The sequence below is a fragment of the Silurus meridionalis genome, chromosome 6 (genome assembly GCF_014805685.1).
Source record: "Silurus meridionalis isolate SWU-2019-XX chromosome 6, ASM1480568v1, whole genome shotgun sequence".
Classification (NCBI taxonomy): Eukaryota; Metazoa; Chordata; class Actinopteri; order Siluriformes; family Siluridae; genus Silurus; species Silurus meridionalis.
Window position 1 is genome coordinate 18,711,235 of NC_060889.1, and position 21,386 is coordinate 18,732,620.

Here is a 21,386-nt window from a genome sequence, read left to right on the forward strand (position 1 = left end):
TGGCAGTTTTCTGGGGGGTGGACATTGCTGTCACTCATTAGTCAGACACTGATGTCATGCATGGGGAACTGGGGAAAATCAGTGTTCAAGTTCATCCTAAAAGTGTTCAGTAGCATTGAGGTCTACATTTCTACACCAACCTTGGCAAGAATGTCATTTATTTGTAAACCAGCACAGGGGCATTGTCATGCTGGGAAAATATTTGGACACCTTTTTAACAGAGTTGTAACAATGCAGCATAGAAAGACAATTCTGTGCAAACAGAAGTTTGATTAAGACTTGGATATGAGTTTAGTGGTCTCTGCAAATATTTGACCATTATTGTGTAGATTGTAAAATACACCTGTACTGATAAAATCCATAGATTTGTTTTTGTTCTGTTAATTGGGGCTCACCGATTGTAAATATTTTGGGAGCCATTTCTCTTAAAAAAAAAAAATAAATAAAATATATATTCATGACAAGTAAAAGATGTCTTAGTTAACCAAAAATAATTAAAACAACTAGGACCATGTGACTGGTTATATGAAAATAATTCCCGTTTTGCAGAAGTGCATTATTATCCAAAGTTTTATGCTGGATAATAATGATTCATTCACCGTGCTTCCATTGAATTATTCTGCAAGCACAATCTATTTTAATTTTTAACCTGTAGTGAGCATTGCTAATAACCTAGTCTTTTTCTCAAGTGAACATGCAATATGTCTTGTGCTCACCTTTGAGTGGCTCCGCGTTTCTCCATTGTATAATTTACATGCAAATGTGCATCACAAATCAAACAACACGCACAGCAAATGATGTTTAACAATATTTTTTTTTTATTAAAGTTGCATAAAATTGAACACACCCAGGAAACTAACAAATTATTGCTACATTTTCTCATAATTGCCCCCCACCCCTAAAATATGACCTTCAATCACATCACAAACTAATGTCAAATGCCTGCACTTTATCAAAAGCATCATCTGTCTTATTAAATTTAGTTAGCATATTATGTGTGCTGTTGTAGAGAAAAAAAAATCAACAGCTTCACCTGGTACAATTCACACACTAATAAAACGAATGACTCCGTTTTATTTTATATACACCTAAAAACGACTGTTCTCCACACGTATTCACCTTTTTTTTTTCTTATAGTAAACCGAAGTCAAGGAAAGTACAGTGAGGAGATTTTTAACCCTATAGCCTAAAAAATTCCAATTGCTCTTTTCTATATTTTCCAAATGAATACCTCCAAGTATTTGGTTTTTGTAACATAGCATATGTACTAAGGCAACGTCTGATATAGAAAAGGGTTTCTTACTGAGAGCGGATGAGGGCTGGATGGATAGAGGAAGATCGCAAAATAAACAGAAGCGTTCAGAGGGACTCTCTCTGTCTTGTACATCATGTATGCCCTGATCATGCGGAGTTCAAATTAAAATACAAACTAGCATATACCATTTAAGAGGCTGTGCATTCGTTTGTGGAAATTGAACAAATGTGTGTAAAATGGAGGATTGAAAATGAAGCCTCTTAGTCCTCTGACAGACGTGGAATATGCGATTAGCCCTATTAACATTGTGTTTAATCAGCTATGAGAAAAGAAGCAGATGGCTTTCTGGGTAAGATGATTTAGCAGAATCAAATGAAAACATTAATTGGGATCTTATAAACTGGCAGACCTCACGGCAAGCCGCGAGACCCTCCAGCACGCCGTCATCTCCCTCTGTGCCCCACATGCTATCGTGTGCACATCTGTGTGTGAGTGTGGGGCTTAATAACCACAGCTGTGGTGTGTGGTACATGTTCCCACTAATCCCTGAGGGGGGTGACGCCCGTCTGTCTGAGTGTGAGTGTATGCGGGTGCGGGTTTCTGTCTATGTGGGTTGCAATGTCTCTTTTATAAAAAAAAAAAAAAAAAAAAGCCTTTTAAAATAGCTTTTCCACCACCATCCCCCTCATCCTCATCATTCCCATTAAAGATCTATCATCGCAAAGCACTTTCATGTTGAATGGGAAAAGAAAAAAATATTTTTGATAAAAAAGATTAAGATAAAACAAGGGAATACATAAGAATAAAAACAACAAGGCCACATAAAACTTACTATATCGCAGTGTGGGTCATAATAATTCCAGAGAACTACAAACAGTACGTTTGTTGTCCACTAGGGACAAAATTTCATTCACCTAATACCTAAAATATGTAGAAATATATTGCTAGGATTTCTACAAATGCCTCAAAACAACAAGGTAATCGTTTCCCCTTATAGAAAAAAAAATATATACCATAAAGTTAACAAAAATGAACAAAACAAAAATAAGCCCTGCTTATAAGAATCTGATTGGCTAGATTCCCCAGTCCCATCACTTCTCCCTCTGCCTCATGCGATTGCTTGAGAACCTGGTAAAACAGAGGAAGAAGCTGCGATTGGCTGGGGGAGGGTTAGAAGGAGGAGCCGAGGCTGTGAGTGTATCATTTCTTCTGAGGTGTGCTGAGCTTCTGCATGCCACGGATTTTGTCAAGCAGCTCGACTACAAAGTCCTGTAGGGGAAAACGAAGGACAAAACACAATCAGCTTTTCAAAAGATACACAGAGAAATCTGGGATGCAAATACAGTGTGCATTTGGTTGTGTATATCATACCTGTACTAAAGTGCTCAAACATATTTGTTAGGGTTGGGGAGTATACAAATATTAATATAATTAGAGGCTTTTGGATAATTTTGGTCACTATTACTAACTGTATATAGAATCAACAGTTTTTATCAGGTTTTCTTGTTAAATATTTAATTGTTCCACTGTAAACAACTCAGTAACCCAGACACAGTGTGTCTGTTCAAATACATGATTTTATTCATATTTTATTTATGAAAAATGTCTTCCCTTTGTATGCATGATAAAAGAAAATCTAGAACAAACCAAGTCAAAATATTTAAACATATAAAAACTGAATTATATAAAAAAATATCCTAAATGACATATGTATTCTAACTTGCTGCTAAAAAAGATGCTTACTTCAGTAGGTTTGTAACAGTCCACCAGCAGATCCTGTGAACAAACAGAAGAAATATTGCATTAGTAAGATCACTTCTTCCTGAAACTATTGCAAAATAATAGGATGACATGGGTAGAGGATGTAAGTGGTAGGACCTTAACACGTGCAGCTCGATCCTTATCGCTCTCCATGTCCAATAACTCATCCACATCTATCTCCAGTTCAGGAATTGCCTCTTCCTGTAGGGTGCACACACACACACACACACACACACACACACACACACACACACACACACACACACACACACACACACACACACACACACACACACACAGAGACACAAACCCAGTGGTAAGAGTCCTGCACATGTGATTTGTGCCAAACAAAAATAACAGGCTCGAGTGATTAAATCTCATGGAGGATTAAATAACCCTTGCCATATAAACAGTGTAGTGGCACCAGCTCACCACAAGAGGTCTCTGTTATGAAGTTGATCAAGTACAACATGCAAAAGTCTAGCCTGATGTCATCTTTACAGTGTAGAACTGTAACAAACCACGTGGCCAGTTTGCGGACAATTCACCAACACGCTGGTGTGAACATCCCAATTCAGATTTATTTCTGTGATTCACTCTTGTGTGAAGGATTTCCACTCGAACATGGCTGTGGTGATTTGCTTATTCAGCCACTCTTGGTAAACTTGGCAATTCAAGTCTTTATGATTGTCACTTACTATGCAGGGGTACAGTTGTGCTAGTACATGTTTGAGCCTATTTTCATTGAAGGTTAATTATAATGCTACAGCATTCAAAGACATCCTATATAACTGTATGCTTCCAGCTTGGGGAGAACCAAATATGGATGCGACGACCAGGTGTCCACATACATTTGGCATATGTAGTGTACATGGTATATTATAATGACATCGTGTTGTTGTTTTTTTTCCTTCTGCATTAAGGACTTGACTACAGCTCCATACAAAATATGCCAAACAAACCTAATGCAAAATTCCAGACTACATTTGTTGTAGTAAAACCATCAAGATTATCCTGAATGTCATTTTAACAGTGGAATGTGCGTTTTGGGCACCGCAGTGCGTTAGGACGTTGGACCACTGTGACATGATGTTTATTTATTTTTATTGAACTGGCAGAGTCTGTGTTCCAATAATCCAATAAATCCCAAAGTGATTCTGGCAGAACAAATATATCGATAAACATTTGCATCCTACAATCGTATCTCTCTGATGTACATGTAGCTAATGGTGAGTAAAATGTTATTTCCTTCAGAGTGCAAATGATTTGCTTTTTTTTAATTCTCAGAAACGGTCTACATATGAACAGAGAGAAATGTACTGTTTGCTACGAAGCTGAACAGAAATGCTGATCAGAGCTGGAAACTAATATTAGCTCATGTAGGCTATTTAGGCAACTGGATCTAACCACAGAAAATAATCTGACATAAGACAGAATCCAAAACCTCCCCAAGGCTCAGCAGTGAAACAGAGCAGAACCTCAATTTAGCATTAACAGTTCATTCTCAAAGTCTCCTTGGTCTACTAGGGAAAGTTTTTAAGACACAATCAACCTAAATTTGTGTTTATGCTATTGCTCGTTCAACATTTGCATCTCCTCCAGTGTTAATATGGTCGATTCAGTGAAGTTTGGACGTACAGCTAAATGCCTGTTGGGAACTGGTGGGCATGAAACAGATGGGTTTGGAAATGGTCATCGAAAGTCACTGGCTCAGTGTGTGTTTTCCATTCCTCTCGCTTTGGCTCGATTTGTCCACACGTCTGCTGTCTCCAAGCCGTCCTACAGCAATTAGCTCAGCCTTCCTAATATTGTTTTGCTTGTTCCCTTTTATTTTAGTTCTATGTTTTATTTGTCCTAGTAGTCTCATTGTGCTTAAATCTGCCTGTTGAATGTGCAAGATCAGATGTGCGCTTCATTTCGGGTGTAAAAATAGCGCACATGGCTGGAAACGCCAAACCCAAATTACATGCTGACGTTCTCCCTCTCCCTCTCCCTCTCCCTCTCTCTCCTCTTCTCTATTGCTTTAATTCTTTTCACTTACATACAATGTAGTTTAATGAAGGCTCGTCTTTATTCAGCCCAGCCCACCCATCTCTCTCTCTCTCTCTCTCTCTCTCTCTTTATCTCTCTCTCTCTCTCTCTCTCTAATTTTTAACACACAACCCTCTTGTCAATCCTCAATAGTACCTCAGTGCAAACACAGCCAATGCAACAACAGTCTAAAAATTAAGTTGCACTGTGCCAAGAAACATTAAAATGTCCTTAAATCCTAAAAACACTCACAGTGTTCTGTAGTGGAAAATGAAATGTGGTTGGAAGTGCTGCTGGTGGCACTCGCACGTCCTCTTTTCCACTGCCATGTTCACTCGTTTCTCTCTTTCCTCCCCCTCGGCTTGGGCTGCCCACACCAGCTGTCATTGCACCTGCCCAACTGCCCCCTACCCAAATCTCTCTCACTCTTTTACACACACACACAAGCAGTCGCTCTTCACACAAACGACCTTTCACTCAGGAACAGAGTTGGTACACTGATTCTGCCACAACATGGCTCTGTTCCCGATTTTACTCGATTTCTCTGAATTACACGCACTTATTAGAAACGTGGAACCGAACCCCGACGTTCACACCAGAAATCCAGGGTTTGAGCATGACGGACAGTAACAGTTAAACGAAATACAGCTTTTAAACCGTACTAGTAAAACACAAATAAATTCATGCAGTAGTGAGTGAGGAAGCGGTTTGATTTTCATGTAACATGTGCGCATCACTGCAGATTAGCAAAACAATAGTTTAACTGCAATCGCTCAATATGAAAAACAATAGTCTCTGCTACCCAAGTTAGATTTTCCCTGCTAATGTCCCTATTATGCAGTACATTCAGTAGCAGGTTATATATTGTAGCATAACCTGAAACTATGCTGATCAGCTTTGCTTTCATTGTTGCACATTGGACAGTAAATGGGAACTAACTGCAGGTGGAAACTAAAGTGTCTAGGGAACTGAAGAAAGGTTGGACCGCACGTGCCATAGGAAGGGTTTAATCATTTGTATGTGTTTCTTTACTGAAACCAAATACCCAATTTAGAGACAACTGAGACTTTAAAACGTTTTTTCTGTCACTTTGATGCTTGAAACTGCTCTATCTAGAAAATGAAGGAACCCTTAATAATATGATCTGATCTGTCAACCAATCCAATGTGTGGCAACACAGAGCTTGATCTGATCATTCGATTTATAGGTCTGACCCACAGGAGAATTTCCCAGATGGTGAACTCAAATGAGGTAGTTAGCTAACAAACTCATGAGATGCTCAATAAACTTCACTTTAAATAACACATTTGGCCTTTTATGTGTGTGAGTGTGTGAGAGAGAGAGAGAGAGAGAGAGAGAGAAAGAGAACACACAAGCAGAAAGTCAGGACTTAAAATGAGTCACACATGAAGTTATTCAGGAAAGTTCACAAAGTGCTTTCATTCGGTAGCAGGAATTCATAGTAATCAGTGTCTTATCAAATTCGATGAAATTCCAATTTGCTGCCTTAGGACACAGTAAGTACACCGTAAGGTCTAGGCCAAAGAGAGTGTGGCACTTATTAATGTGTGTGTGTGTGTGTGTGTGCGCATCATCTTGTGTGATTCAGTGGCGTTGGTATGATTCAGAGTGACTGAAAAAACCTTTCCGGTGACCTGTTATAGTGGCGTGTTACCATGAGAGTTAACAGGCTAAATCATTAATATGCACTTGAGTAGTGTGCGTGTGTGTGTGTGTGTGTGTGTGTGTGTGTGTGTGTGTGTGTGTATATGCTCCAGGCAGCATGTACGCACTCAGAGTATGAGAGCGGGTCAATCATAGCTCCTGCACTCATCTGACCCCTGTAAATCACATGACTTCCTTCATCACAGAGGAAGAGGAGGGATAATAACTGCCTGCTATGTGCAGGCTTTGAGACAAACTTCAACACACTCACACACAGACTCTCTTAACTATTCCCCAAGGGCCTTCTGCTGCTAGGCAGCTCTGCACTAAACAGTAACATGAAACCAAAGATCAAAATGTGTGAGGTTAGAGAAACAAGCAATAGATTGTGTGTCAGGTCCGTGTTCCACTGCAGTATTTGTTGGCATCTACTCTGTATACACACAGACATTGGGCCAAAATATCATGTCTACCGCACCATAACACGACCCGCAAGACGAAACTGTTGTTCAGAACGCAGTAACAAAACAAAGTGCAAGATCAGTGTGCAAACCTAGCATTTCTGTGGAATGACATTGTAGTGTAGCACATTGCTATAAATATACAGGACAGTCTAAAGGTACAGGAAAACCAGAATAAATGTTCAGACATCATCTGCTGTCTGTACAGTATAGTTGAAGTTAAATTAACATTAAGAAGATATACATTTATGGATTTCTGGCTGCAGAGATTTTGCTCACATAACACCTAACCACATCGACCTTAAACAGCCTCTATTCCTAACATAACCCTGATCAAACTCAAAAACTATATTTAGAACACACACACACACACACACACACATACATATATACATATATATATATATATATATATATATATATATATATATATATATATATATATATATATATATATATATATATATAAATGTTCTTTGGGTTGCTGGAGGGTAGAAAATTCAATCTCAAGTCCTATGCAATGCTTAACTTCCAGTCTCAATTTTCAAACCTAATATTTCTCCTATTTCATTCATATCCTGTCACATGTCAGCTAAGCAATATCTTAGGCATGTGCTCTGTCCATCACATGTGAAGACATTTTATCTTTCCAAAAAGCTGCTCGTGCCGAGTCACAGGACAGCTGAACACATTCGAAGGAGGGTGATATAGACTAGGAACATTCCGTGGAATGTTTATAGACATTAACAGCATCCTGTGGAAGTAAAAAAAAAAAAAGTCTCAGAAGAAAAAAAGGGGTGGGATCCAACCAGTAGAAGGAAAAAGTGAGAATTGTGAGGACCTGATTTGCAAAGATGACTACAAGAATTACTGCTGTGTCCAAATAGCCGCTGTTTTAACTACATTTCCCATGAACAAGTGTGAAGTGTTGCTCCTTCATTCTTAAGTAGTCAAAAAAGTTAAATAATTAGCAAAATGTATCTTAAGTAGACTTATATATCTATTCATCAGGACATTTTTGATGATGAACTGGAGAAAGTGCTTTTTTTTTTTCTTTTTTTTCCAAAGAGTTGCTTGTTTTTGATACTGCAGTTATTTGTTTGATGGACAGCTTGAAAATGGCTATGAACCACTCCAGCAGATATTCAGTTTATTTCAGGTGTGAAACTCAAAAAAAGGATACACTTAATTTCTATCAATATCCACTCACGAAAGCTAAACTATATTGAGTAATGGAGCAGAGTAATGTTGAGAATGTTTATAATGAGTTGTGATTGTAGATCATTTTTTTGCATAGTTTTTTTAAAGAACGGTGTTTATTATCTTGTAAATATTTTTTGGTTTATTATGCCTACTTATAATATCCAAATTTTATCCTGTGTTTATTATACAAGTTCTCTGAGAAACTGTAAAAGAGCTATTTTGATGATGATATAATTGCTGGGCCTGAGATAAAAGAGACAAGGACGGAAATAGGGTGATTATGTGCAGACAGGAAGTAGGAAATGGGAAGCTAAAGGTCAGAGTCAAAAAATCAGGCTGACTTACTATCTCTTTAGCTAATCTCTTCTCTTCCTCTCCAGACTTACACAAGCACACACAGAGCTGCTAAAGGAGTTGGCACGTTTCAGCATCTCAACAGCATTTCTAAATAAATAGCGAGAAATCAAGTCAAAACTTGAAACCCACTTCCTGCCCAGTCAATATAAACTCATAAGCTAGACAAATAAACAGAAACAGGATGTTCATATCAGTTAGAACAATACATGCTCACAGTTAAAGGACTGTGTGTGTCTGAGTAAGCGTGTGAGTAAGAGTATGTTGTTAACGTGTGTGTGTGTGTGTGTAACTAAATTTCTGCATGAGTAAATCCCATATAGCCAGGCCCAGAATCATTTCTGGCTCAAATAAAACACTCTCCTCCTTATGTGATGTGGGACATGCAATTACAAACAGAATCCTAATTATAAAACTACATATATTGTAATATCATTCATTTCACCCAACTACAAATAAGGCAGATCATGAGATTTGCATTAAATCAATTACTATTGCCTAGTGCTACACGATCCAATTACCAGAGATGCTTAATATAATGATGTAATAAAAATAATATAATAATAATAATAATAATATTAATATTCAAGCCTTTTTTTAATGAATTGACATCACATGTGCATGTCATGTAAGCCTCGGAGCTAGACTAGGTGTAATGCTAGCTCATGAACGGCATATGCTGCACTATGACGTTTTATGACCTGATGATACAAAGTCTTTGAGATGGACACAGGAGCAAAACCGAAGACTAACTTGTGGCTGGTTCTGCCTAAACTTTTCTACAGTCCCTATTTGCTGTTATAATAACCTCCACTGTTCTAGAAAGATCTTCCAGTAGACTTTGGCCTAGGGTTCTAAGTCCTCCTAAAAGTGTTTAATAAGGTTGAGGTGCAGAGCTCTGTAGCAGGCAAGCTCTTCCACTCTGGCCAATGATATGAATCCATATCTTCATAAAGCTTGCTTTGTGTACAGGGGCATTGTCATGCTGGAACAGGTTCGGGTCTCTTAGTTCAATTCAATTAAAATCATATTTAAAAACATCCTGTAATAATTGCGTGCCTCCAACTTTGTGGTAGCAGTTTGGGAAAGAACCACATATGAATGAAAATGTCTAGAGCCAAAATACTATATAGTTTATCTCACATTTTACTCTGTGGGGCATGATTGTACATGCTCCATTTCTTTTGAAAATATATTTCATTATTTTTGAATATGAACATTGGGCAATTGTGTATACTCTACTAGACAAGTAGATGATAGGAGATACACCTAAGGTATTGACAGACATATAGCAGCCAGTGGGAAAAACACATTTTTCCTCTTCATCTTCCCCATCTGTTTATAGTTTTCAGTTTTATTCCAAGTCCTAATCTGCCTTCACTTTTATCTACTCTTTGCCACACGCGCCATTTTGCGCACTTAGACATTTGGAAAACTCGTCACTTTATCACTGCCTCATCATCCATAGAAGCCTGTGGCACTTTACCAGGATGTGGCTGTAATAACTGTAGTGTAGTAATGCAAGAGAGTGGAAGAGGACTGTATCGGCCGCTGCCTGCGGTCTCTCATCATCAGGCCTCTCTTATCAAGACTTTAGCACACTCAATAACACATCAATACACAGTCAGTAGAGACGGACATCTTTCCATATCCCAGAGAGAGAAAACAATCAATTACATCATTGTTTTCAGATAAAGTAAAACTGCAGTGATTTTTTTTTTTATTATTATTTTATGTATTACATCAGAAGCAGAAAATCTTACAGTAGACAAGACATTGAAAGTGTGCTTAGAAAAGATTACTTATAATTAAAAGGCAGGTGTCATACATTCTGTTATTAATACACGTGAAAATATCTTTGCTAAATCTTTCAGAAATCTATTTTTATAATAGGAACATATGTATTAAAAGTACCCCTAAACATTAACAGTGGGGGAAACAATTACTGGATTGTGAACACTTGCATAAGAACTACTTTAACACTAAAGGATTATTGATAAGACATATTTAGACTGTAACAGCTATAGTCTTACCTCATGCTATATAGGTGTGAATTTTACAATTCAGCAACTGTCCCAACATCTGCCCTTAGACTAGTGAGTTTTGAATAAACAGGGTTTCTGTTCTTTTCCCCAGAGCAGAAAAACACTGAAAATCGTATCATCGGTAATAACAGATGCTTTACAGATTAAGTAGATAAACACAGAGTATGAATAAATGCTTTGAACACTATAAAAAGGCTGATAAGAGATAATAGACCCATAGCACTAAGCCTCTATGTGTCAGTCATGACAGTGTTGATAAGAGACAATACGCATGAAATGCAAAAAGTCTTACCGCATCATGTAGTCTGATTTATTCACCTGAGACGTGCCTATGATTGTGCAGATTACAGAAGCAAGTTCTCAGTTCACATGGGAAGAGTTTCTATAGCTACAGTCTGCCATCTCATACACTTGCACACATAACACACTCCTTCAGCAGGTCACTATGGAGTTAACTTCCTATTTCCTGCTTATCAAAAACTGAAGGGGTAAAATAACAGAATAAATAAGGGTGGGGGGGCATAACAGAGTGGGATGATGAGACGAGTGGATGGAAGCCTGTAGCACATAGGGAGGCTTGATGAAGATAAGTGATCTTACATGATGAGCTGCAGTTAAATCATGAGTCCAGTGAGCCTGACCGGACAGACAATGAGTAGAATGCACTGAAGCTAGCTCTTTGTTAGAGAGAACAATAAATCAAGCCTTGGCTCGCAAATAAACGCTTTTTCTTGACTCTTGATTGCGTTCAAAAGGCCTGACGCCCTAGATGTTTTTTCTGAAATGAAACATTCCATGGTCACTTTGCATCATTTGCCTCATGCTGTGTAGCTCATGGCCAACGAGGACTATTAAATTTAATTATACGTCTATTCATTACATCCATCCATTATTGTATATCCAACTATCCAAGGATATAAAGCCTGGGTTTGGTGGGGGTGTGCGAGAGAGAGAGATCTAAGAAATTAGTAAACGCATATTATGTATACAGACGTTGGATATCATGGGACAGCAGTGCATTGCATTGGATCGTGCATTCCGGTCATGCTGGAGTTAAATCTTGAGTTAATATTCACATCAAACAGAATGGGGAAATGATTTCATTTTGACTTTCAACATGGCATGGATAATTGTGCCTGACAGGCTGGGTTTTCAGGTTCGAATGTCTCTTAGGTTTACACAGACATGCAGCACATGTGCAACCACCATGATGAGCAGAAAAGAATGGTTAAACTGGTTCGAGCAGACAGGGACGATGCAATACCTCAAACCATCATTATTACAACAGTGTGGAGCAGAATGGCTTTCAGAATGTGCAATACTCTGAACGGTAAGGGCGACGGCAGCTCCTGCTAACTACAACGTGCACATGTTTAAACTGTATATAGTTTGTTTTTGTTTTTCCTCAGGTAACTCTCATTAAACGTGAACTAAGATTTCTATAGAGCTTCCACAACACATTTGTGACTTGCTTTGAATTAGGGCTTCTGCTAAATGTAAATAAATCACTAATTAGACTTGAAAGAATAATCTGTATATAGAATTTTAGTAATCCATGACAATTATATGATCTGAAAATGATTACTTAAGGTTAACATTAGTCAGCCTGCGCTTATGCAAACATACTCGGTCATCCAAAATAACAGATTTTTCATGAAGACCTCGTTTTTTGTGTGTGTGTGTGTGTGTGTGTGTGTGTGTGTGTGTGTGTGTATACATGCTCCTGAGAATAAATCTGTTCATATCCAAGTTGATAAATGAGCCCATTGTTCAGTGTAATTCGGGAGGTTTAATCTGCACTTGGGCCACTTGGAAGATGGGTGCTGTCCTCCCCTGCTCTGCTCTCACTAATTACAGGTTTCAAACAGCAATTTCCACAAGTGTCTTTAAACCAGTGAAAGCACCTGGGCTTGATTAAACACAGCGAGGGGGTTTACTACTGCCCCATGCGTAGCCCCAAAGTCTGGACTGGACCCTGTAATTAGTTGGCAAGCATGGGGAAAAATACCTTTTTTATTTATTTATTTTTTACAATTTTTAAGGTTTCGAGTGAGAAATACAAGTTTGCATTATAGCGTTTCACTCCTTAGGAGATTTCTGAAGCTAGAAAATGAGAAGCTGCCTGGATGCTACATAAACTTCAGGCATAAAAACACCCTACAACCATTTACACTGAACATAATTATTAAGGCAAGGAAGACAGTTTCCACTACCACTCCATGTTGCAATAACATTACACAGCTTGACCCTAAGCAAAACATATAAACAACCACCAGCTACACCCCCTTTTCTACTGCAAACGTTTCGAAGCGCCTTTCAAAAGCTAAAGGTCACTTTTACAATGCCAAGGGCTGCCACTGCGTCTGTGTGATCACCACAAGCACTCGTTTCAGACACGCATGTTTCCCTGAACTGAAAAATAAAGTCTTGGGGCAGTTGTTTAATTCCACAAATAAACTTTTTTTTTTTTTTTTTTTTTAAGTGAAATGAAAGCACAACCATTACACACAATAAAATTCTTAGGAGACGGAACAGAGAAAAAGCAGTTATTATATGCAGCTTTTCCACAGTGAAGCAACACAGTAAAAATGTAATGAGGTTTTGTGGTATCAGTGTGTAACACAATCTCGAATTCTTTCCTCGGAAAAAAATTGCGCCACTTTCAATTGATGAACAAGTCAAGTCAGGAAGCTTTTATTGTCCTTTTAACCAAATATAGCTGATACAGTACACAGTGAAATGAGACAACATTTCTCCAGAACCCTAGTGCCACATAAAACAACACAGAGCTGCAAGAACACAGATCTAAACAAGCAAAACAGCTACTTAGTTATAATAAAATAATAATGTAATGTATTGGGTGGTGCTATAGACATGGATGTGTGTGAATCAAAATGAGTAACACACAGTTGAGAGAGTGATTTGAAGACTGTCTTTAAATTACATCACTTTTGGGGAGGTGTGTCTTCAAGTTTTGTTTCTCACAATAAGATGCAAGATGTTGAAACTGATAGTGATACTTACTCGTATGTTATTGATGCTGTAGATGAAAATGACTTCGGAAAACACTTAGCTATTCCTAATGCTTTAAGGGTCAAAGGGGAATGGAACCATAGTTACGGTACGCCAAGTTATCAAACTGGGCAGTCTGTCTGTCTCCTCGAGACTGACTGCTGAATAAAGCATGTGAACTGAAAGAGCAGCTATTTCCAGGAGACCCGCTGGCCTTAGAAACTCCTTGCCACACAAAGCTTTTTAATCTTCCTGATGCCTTCTGGAAAAAGACCAAATCTCACAGCAGGCTTCAGCGTCCAGCCTGTAGACCGGTCCCGAACTGTAGTCCAACTGGGTGCTAATCTCTATAACTGCACATGAATGTACTTGTGCTGCTTTAACGTTCATACTGTACTCATATGAACAACAAATAATATCAGTTTTACTTTAGCAAAGTCAGCTCAAATCTCATCTGGACCAATTTTAAGACATGTTTATCTCTACAATTTATCCAAAATTAGACGGCATTTTTTTTTTTTTTTTACCAAAGAGAAAATGGAGCTTTTGGGAAATTTGAATATGCGGTTTTGTTTGAAAATGCAGCTCTTTCAAAACAACGTTGTATGTCTTAGCCATGTGGCGCAATAATAAAAACAAAGAACTTTATATTCTTCCGTGACCCGCTGCTGCAACTCTGACTCTCTAGCTGTCCATTAAAAAACAAAAAAAGCTTTTCCTACGCATCATCTATAAATTTGGCAATTTAGATGCATGCTTTAAAATGAAAACTCGTCTTTTTTCAGCTCTATCCTGATTCATTTCTGTAGCCTGTGTATTTCATTAATATAATAAGCATTTCTTTAGTATTTATAATGACTGTTTCAAGGTTCAGTCAGACATGAAGAAAATCACACACAAACTTCAATTATGATGTGGTGTTGCGTTGCCATTTTCACTTGACCTCCATCTAATACATTTTTCCTACAACAAAAAGCATTTCAATGTGACACATAGTGAAATGCTTTTTACGACTGTCCAACTATTTACTTTCAGGTTTACAAGTTGGACAGTCGTAAAAAGCATTTCACTATATGTCATACTCTGTATGAATGTGTATGTGACACATAAAATTTGATTTTGAACATCATATTACTTCTATAACACAAAAATGCCAATGCCAATTTTTTCGACCTGTTTAATCTCATATTCAATGCTGAGAAACGGCCACAAAGCTAGTGTCGCTCAAATAGGCTTGTTAACACACCCATAGATACGTTTTACATGATAAAATGGTGTTTTTTTGGAATTCTATAAGTTTATGGAGCATGTCAGCTTGTACTGACTGTATGTTTGTGAGTACCGTTATTATTGATGCAGTTGCTGACCTCGGATATTCTTAAAAAATAAGGACATGTAAAAACACACATCTCAAATTTCTGCAAGTAAACATGGACCATATTTTTTTGGAAAGATTTGGGAGGCGTGTGTTCTGCTGATTTACTGAGATAAGGACATGATCAGATTATAACATTAAGAGTTAAGAGAGATGTAGATTAGATAATTTTTATAATGGTTTTTATGATGCCAATATTTGATACTTCTCTCTGTGTGTGTGTGTGTGTGTGTGTGTGTGTGTGTGTGTGTGTGTGTGTGTGAGACTGAAAAAAGAGAATAAGAGAGAGCGCTTTCGGTTTTTATCAGGCTTCTGTAGTAATTAAGTGTAAACTCCCATGAAATTTTAATCTCGGAGTGGTCGGTTGATTTGCCACACTTGTGAAATCAGTTTCACACTCAAGCACTTCCTAGTCATGCTAGAAAAATAAAGACAAAATGTGAAATTATGTATTTAAAAATAGTAGTGGTAAATCATTACCACTTTCATTTTGCCACACTTTAACCCCAAACCCACACACACACACACACACACACACACACACAGAGCACTGTTCACATATACCTTCAAAATGATCAATTCAACGTGCATAAATTCTAAATCATGTGAAACGCAGACATATAGCAATGTGCTTCATTTGGTCATAGCTACTAGTCACAAGAAGCGGATTAAAATCGCTAGAACTAAAATCTAAACAGAACATGTAAATGTAAACAACAAACTTTACATAGAGCCTTTTCTCCCTGACTCATTGTTCGTTTGAAAAGAAAAGCAGTTAGTAATCATTGCTGAAGGTGAGAATTAAACTACTCATTTTGTTCTCTCAATAATGAAAAGTGCTTCCTCTTAAAGGGGCTTGTTTTGACTTAACAGGAACAGGAAGTGTGATAGACAATGAGAATTGCAGTAAAATGGGAACCATGATTTGGTACCATGATTTGGTATATTTCCACAGTGTGATATTTCTGCGAATGAAAAATGAAAAAGTTCAGAAAAAAACGCTTAAATATTCAGCACAGCATTTCCCAGTGAGTGTGCGGACTACAAAGCCTGAGAAAGACAGGTCTAAACCTGCTCCATAAACACACATCCACACACCCACACAAAGGTGTAAGCAGGACGGAAAATGCTAGATTGGCATGAACGTGTGTGTGTGTGTGTGTGTGTGTGTGTGTGTGTGTGTGTGTGTGTGTGTGTGTGTGGGGAAGATTCCACAAATGTTGAAGGACAGATGCAGAGGTCACAGGAGTCTCACTTTAGCATGAATGAAGATCAAAAGATCTCGACTTGTGGATCTTTTACACCATAGGATTGTTAGCATGGACTCAGTATCCTTATTTTTTAAAGATCATTGCAGAGAACTCTGTATTAGCCATATTTATACTTTTGTATGATATAGAAATCATTAGAAGGTAACAGTGCGGTAACCTGAACACTGTTAATCCCTGCATCTGCATGCTAAGTTACCTAACGTGCTAACCTTGCTCTCATAAATGATTATGTTGTTACGGTATATTCTGACAAAATAAATTACTGAGACTATGCTAAAAATCAAATCTCTGATCCTGTGATAAAAGAAAAGGGCATGTAAGGCATGACTTTGCTAAGAGCTTACATGTTAGCATATAATAGTCAAAACTATAAGGACTTTTTCATCCACGCATGATTGTTCCCCTAAAACCGATACCACAAAGTTAAGGTACACAATTGTAAAAGGATGTCTTCTTATTTTTCCTTCGTTTTAACTAGGAGACCCAAATCTCTTCCAGCATGACAATGCCCCTGTGCACAATCCAAGCTCTATGAAAATATCGTCCACAAACTTTTGCCCACAGAAATGTGAAGAGTCTAAATCAGCTTGTTATGGCGAAATCTAAAGATATTTACCATGACTTGCATTTCTTTTTGGCGTCACAGATGCCATGAGTGTGCTTCAAGGGTTTGTTTTTGCCCTCTGTTTCTCTCTAAGCTTATATTATATTTACCAAGGCAAAGCTAAAATCCAAATCTGAAAGATACAACAGAGAACTGAATCCTGTTGGGACAATGCGGCCAAAGACCATCACATGTAAAAAACTTAACCATCTTTAATGATGCTATTCGGGTACTGAGGCCAAACAGCTCAATACTAGTATATAAAAGAAGCTCACAGTGATTCATGTTGCTATGTGACAGGTTTTAACCAAAGTGTGAAATTGCGTGTGTATGTGTGGTCCTTAGGAAAAATGATGTGTATTTCTTATGCTTTTGGCCAGAGGTTAAAACCACAGCTGTCCTTTTCCATCTTTTGCTCATGGTCTGGCTGTTATTCTGTCAACTTATTTTTTTTAAACATCTGCTTTTTCCACTTCTCTGTACTTCTATCTGAATTGCCTCTCATTTTCCACACACACACACACACACACACACACACACACACACACACACACACACACACACACACACACACACACACACAAACACACACGCTCGCTTTGCTTTCTTAAATCAAATGCAACCGCAGCCTGAACAACATAGCGATTCATCAGATAACTTTTCCTCCATAAATAACTGCACTGTTTGCCCTGCCTCACTGTGTACAAAAGAAAATCTGGGCCACTATTAACCATGTGTCAAAGCAAACACACACGTGTTGTCGAGTGTGTTTGCATGTCGACACGCTTGCTCAGAATGCCACTCTTCCTTGTTCCTTTCAGTTCGTGTTATTATCTTTATAAAATCACCTTATACTTCCTCTCACCTTTTCCTGCTTTTCTCTGGGTGCCAGTTCCTGCCATCTGCCCCGTTACCTTCACTAAAAGACGGTTACCAAAAAATAAATTTAAAAAAATCCTTATGCATAGACACTGTGGCTACAATGACACACATGCTAAGGTGGCATATTATTTTTACATACTGCTTAAAATAGAAGTATGCAATTTTTTTGAGGGTATGGTACGCATGTGGCTTTTTATGGTATATATACACATTAAGAATATACAATCTACTATTAAATATGATAGTATGATTTTCTGTAATGATTATAGTGTATACCATAATAAAGTGATAAAGTTGTGGGCATAGTTTTCATTAATATAAAGAATGCAATTTAGTACAATACTATGCAATTTGCCAAAGTCGTGATATAGAATTTACTATTTAAATTATAATGTATACTATTTAGTACACTAGTACAACCTTCAGAATAAAAAGAAATGGGCCAACACAGTATAGGGTTAGTATTACTAATTTATAGTGTATACTATTTAGTATAGGTAGAATGCTGTTTTGTGATTACAATAAGTAAATAAATTAGTATGTTGTCTTCTTTGTAAATCCTGATCATACTAAATAATAAAAAGTGCTGATGCATTATATTCTACCATTTAGTATGTTGTCTAAATAGTAGGTCTAGAGACCATTTGGTACAGTAGTTTGCAGTTGAGGTAGAAAGAGTAAGAATGTACTAAAGGCTATTTTTAAGTGTTAAATATGTTGTTTGTGGAAAAAAATAGCACCCATTGTGTCTACAAGTAGTACTGTTGTATGCTGCCTTGTGTGTATTAAGTCTATATAGTATACAGTATAATGTTTGTACAAATAGTGTCCTTGGATTATAAGATACAATTTAGTATTGCTGAATGCTGCTTTGGGTAAAAAGTAAAAAAAAAAAGAACACTAATGGACATGATACAACTTTAATGCTGTAGTATGATGAGGTGTGTATAAAAATAGTAACCATACTGTATAGGCTACTATTTAGTCTGCTAGTATGTAAAATACAGACATACTGCATAGCCTACTATTTAGTATGCTAGTATGTAAAATACAGACATACTGTATAGGCTACTATTTAGTACGCTAGTAAGAGTTTTGCAATGAAAATACAGAAATGCTGTATAGGCTACTATTTAGTATGCTAGTATGTAAAATACAGACGTACTGTATAGGCTACTATTTAGTTCACTAGTATGTAAAATACAGGCATACGGTATAGGCTACTATTTGGTACACTAGTATGAGGGTTTTTTTTGTGTTTCCTTATGGAGTCAGGGGGGAGGGTCTGACAGCCAGCCCGGACAGTGAGGGAGGGAGGGAGGGAGGGAGGAAAAGGACGGGGAGGGAAGCGGGTTATGAGCCACATGCAGAGTTCTTTTGTTATAATGAGCAGGAGATGATCTGAACCAGTTTAGGGCCTCTGATCTAACTCTGTTAAAGCCCTCTCCCCTCTGTTCAGGAAGCCACTGTAGATGAATGACTTTAGGAACTTTTGTATTTACTTCACTTCACTGAATAACAGAGAGAGGAAAAATCTGTTACAATTGCTTAGGATTGCAATTTGCATGTTCAGCATTGAAGGATTTAGGAACCCAGCACTGAACAGCACACTTCTACAATGATCAAACTACAATGAATGGTGTCCCCCAGATGATGATGGGATCTCTGAGTATGGTTTCTCCCAAGGTTTCTTCCTTATACAAATTCAAAAAGTAAACATATAGGCACTAAGATGGTGTGAACGTCCTAATAGCACTGTAGATAAGTGTGTAAACCAAAGACCTCATGGTTCCTAAACTTTTCGCTAGAAATAGAAAGTGGGTCATAGCCACACACACACACACACACACACACACACACACACACACACACACACACACACACACCTCGCGATCAGTGCGCTACATTGTATCCCCTGAATGCGTTTGTAAATTGGATTTGTTTACTAAGAAATGTAGCCCATCTTCTCGTTCTCATTTATTCTACACATCATCTACTGATCCACTCAACACTCCATGGCAGACGGATCTCCGGACTGTTAATGGTATCGAGTGGAAGTGGATCTGACTCGATCACTCACCTCGCAGTCGTACAGCTCTGTGAGCTGATCTATGATCCACTCTTCCAAGTTCAGTCTCTTTCTCAGCTCCTTCCGGTCGTATTTCACCGTCACCCGGCCTTGTTTCCGCGCCGGGGTCTCGGTCTCTTCGGTCCCGGTAGGAGTTTGGAAATAGACGCGGTTCTGTGAGCTTGAATCCGGGCTTGTTACCGCTGCCATAGTCCGATATTGGGTAGAAAGAGCAGCGGGAGAAAACTGTGCTCTGGGTTTTTCCTCGCCGTGTTGCTCAGCTCAGAGTGAACCCAGAAAAAAACGCCACGTGAAGATAAAACTGTGTCTGTATCCGACTCAACAAACACACACACACTCACACACACTTACACACACTTACACACAGCTCATGTGCGCGCGGCAGCCCGAATAACTGAAGCGCGTGAAGACGTGAAGCTCAACACGTGTCGGATTGTGAACTGAGAGAAACACACACACAAACTCTCTCTCTCTCTCTCTCTCTCTCTCTTTACTGGTTTAAGTCCTGTAAAGATCTGGACGACCGGATTTTCTTTCCTCCTGAACTTTATTCAGATTCACACAACGTGAAAACAAACACTCCTCTATCCCTCCTCTTTTCTTCTCCTGGTCGTTTTGTCCTTCCCTTTCCCCTCCTCTCTCTTTTCCTCTTATGGCTTCTGCTGCTGTAGATTACTGTGCCTAACCCCCTCCCACACACACACACACACACACACACACACACACACAACCACGTGTCTCTCTAACTATAATTCAACGTTTATGCAGCAAGTTATGCTTCACCAAAAATCTGACTCCAACATTAACATTACAAACCAAACAGGAAACTTTCAACTTTTCCAGCTGTAAATTGTTTAAATAGAACTACAGTTGAATGTCACATAAGGTCAAAGTGTGAGATTTTCCATTTCTATGGGGACATTTGGTCCTCACCAGAATATAAACACACACTTTTGAGATGTACTTTTCACTAAATTGTGCAATGGTAAAAAAAAATAATAAAATAAAATAGGTACAGTATTTTTATATATATTTTTACAAATATTTGCTAAAGGACTCAGACTCACCTGTCACTTCTTAAAGTCAATTGTAATGTTACCATAAAACTTACCTCACACCCTGAACCACTAAAATCCTGAGGAAACCTTTATGTGTTTGTTTGCTTGGTTTATTCGAATGTTCAGCCATACATTCAAACGCAAACAAGTTTGTCATTACAAGTAAAGAAACAAAAACTAGCAAAAAAATAAGTTATGCATATTCTGTGTAACTTTGTAAACCTTGTTTGTTTATTTATTTTGTATTTTTGTATGTACAAAATATACATAGTTTCAAATGTATAAGGACAAATTCCCATTCTGCATTTAGTCCTCATTAG

The 21,386-nt window shown here is 38.0% G+C and overlaps 1 protein-coding gene across 1 annotated transcript; it reads right to left on the minus strand.

Annotated features, from left to right (window-relative positions):
- Window positions 1–795: 795 nt before the first annotated feature.
- On the minus strand, window positions 796–20,641 carry ppp1r14bb (protein phosphatase 1, regulatory (inhibitor) subunit 14Bb). The gene is made up of 4 exons (XM_046852316.1): window positions 20,000–20,641; window positions 3,134–3,217; window positions 2,999–3,031; window positions 796–2,524 (listed from the first exon to the last, which is right to left on the minus strand). Exons 1-4 carry the CDS (start codon window positions 20,195–20,197, stop codon window positions 2,456–2,458), a joined length of 384 nt encoding a protein of 127 aa, XP_046708272.1. The 5' UTR covers window positions 20,198–20,641; the 3' UTR covers window positions 796–2,455.
- Between the last annotated feature and the right edge of the window lie 745 nt (window positions 20,642–21,386).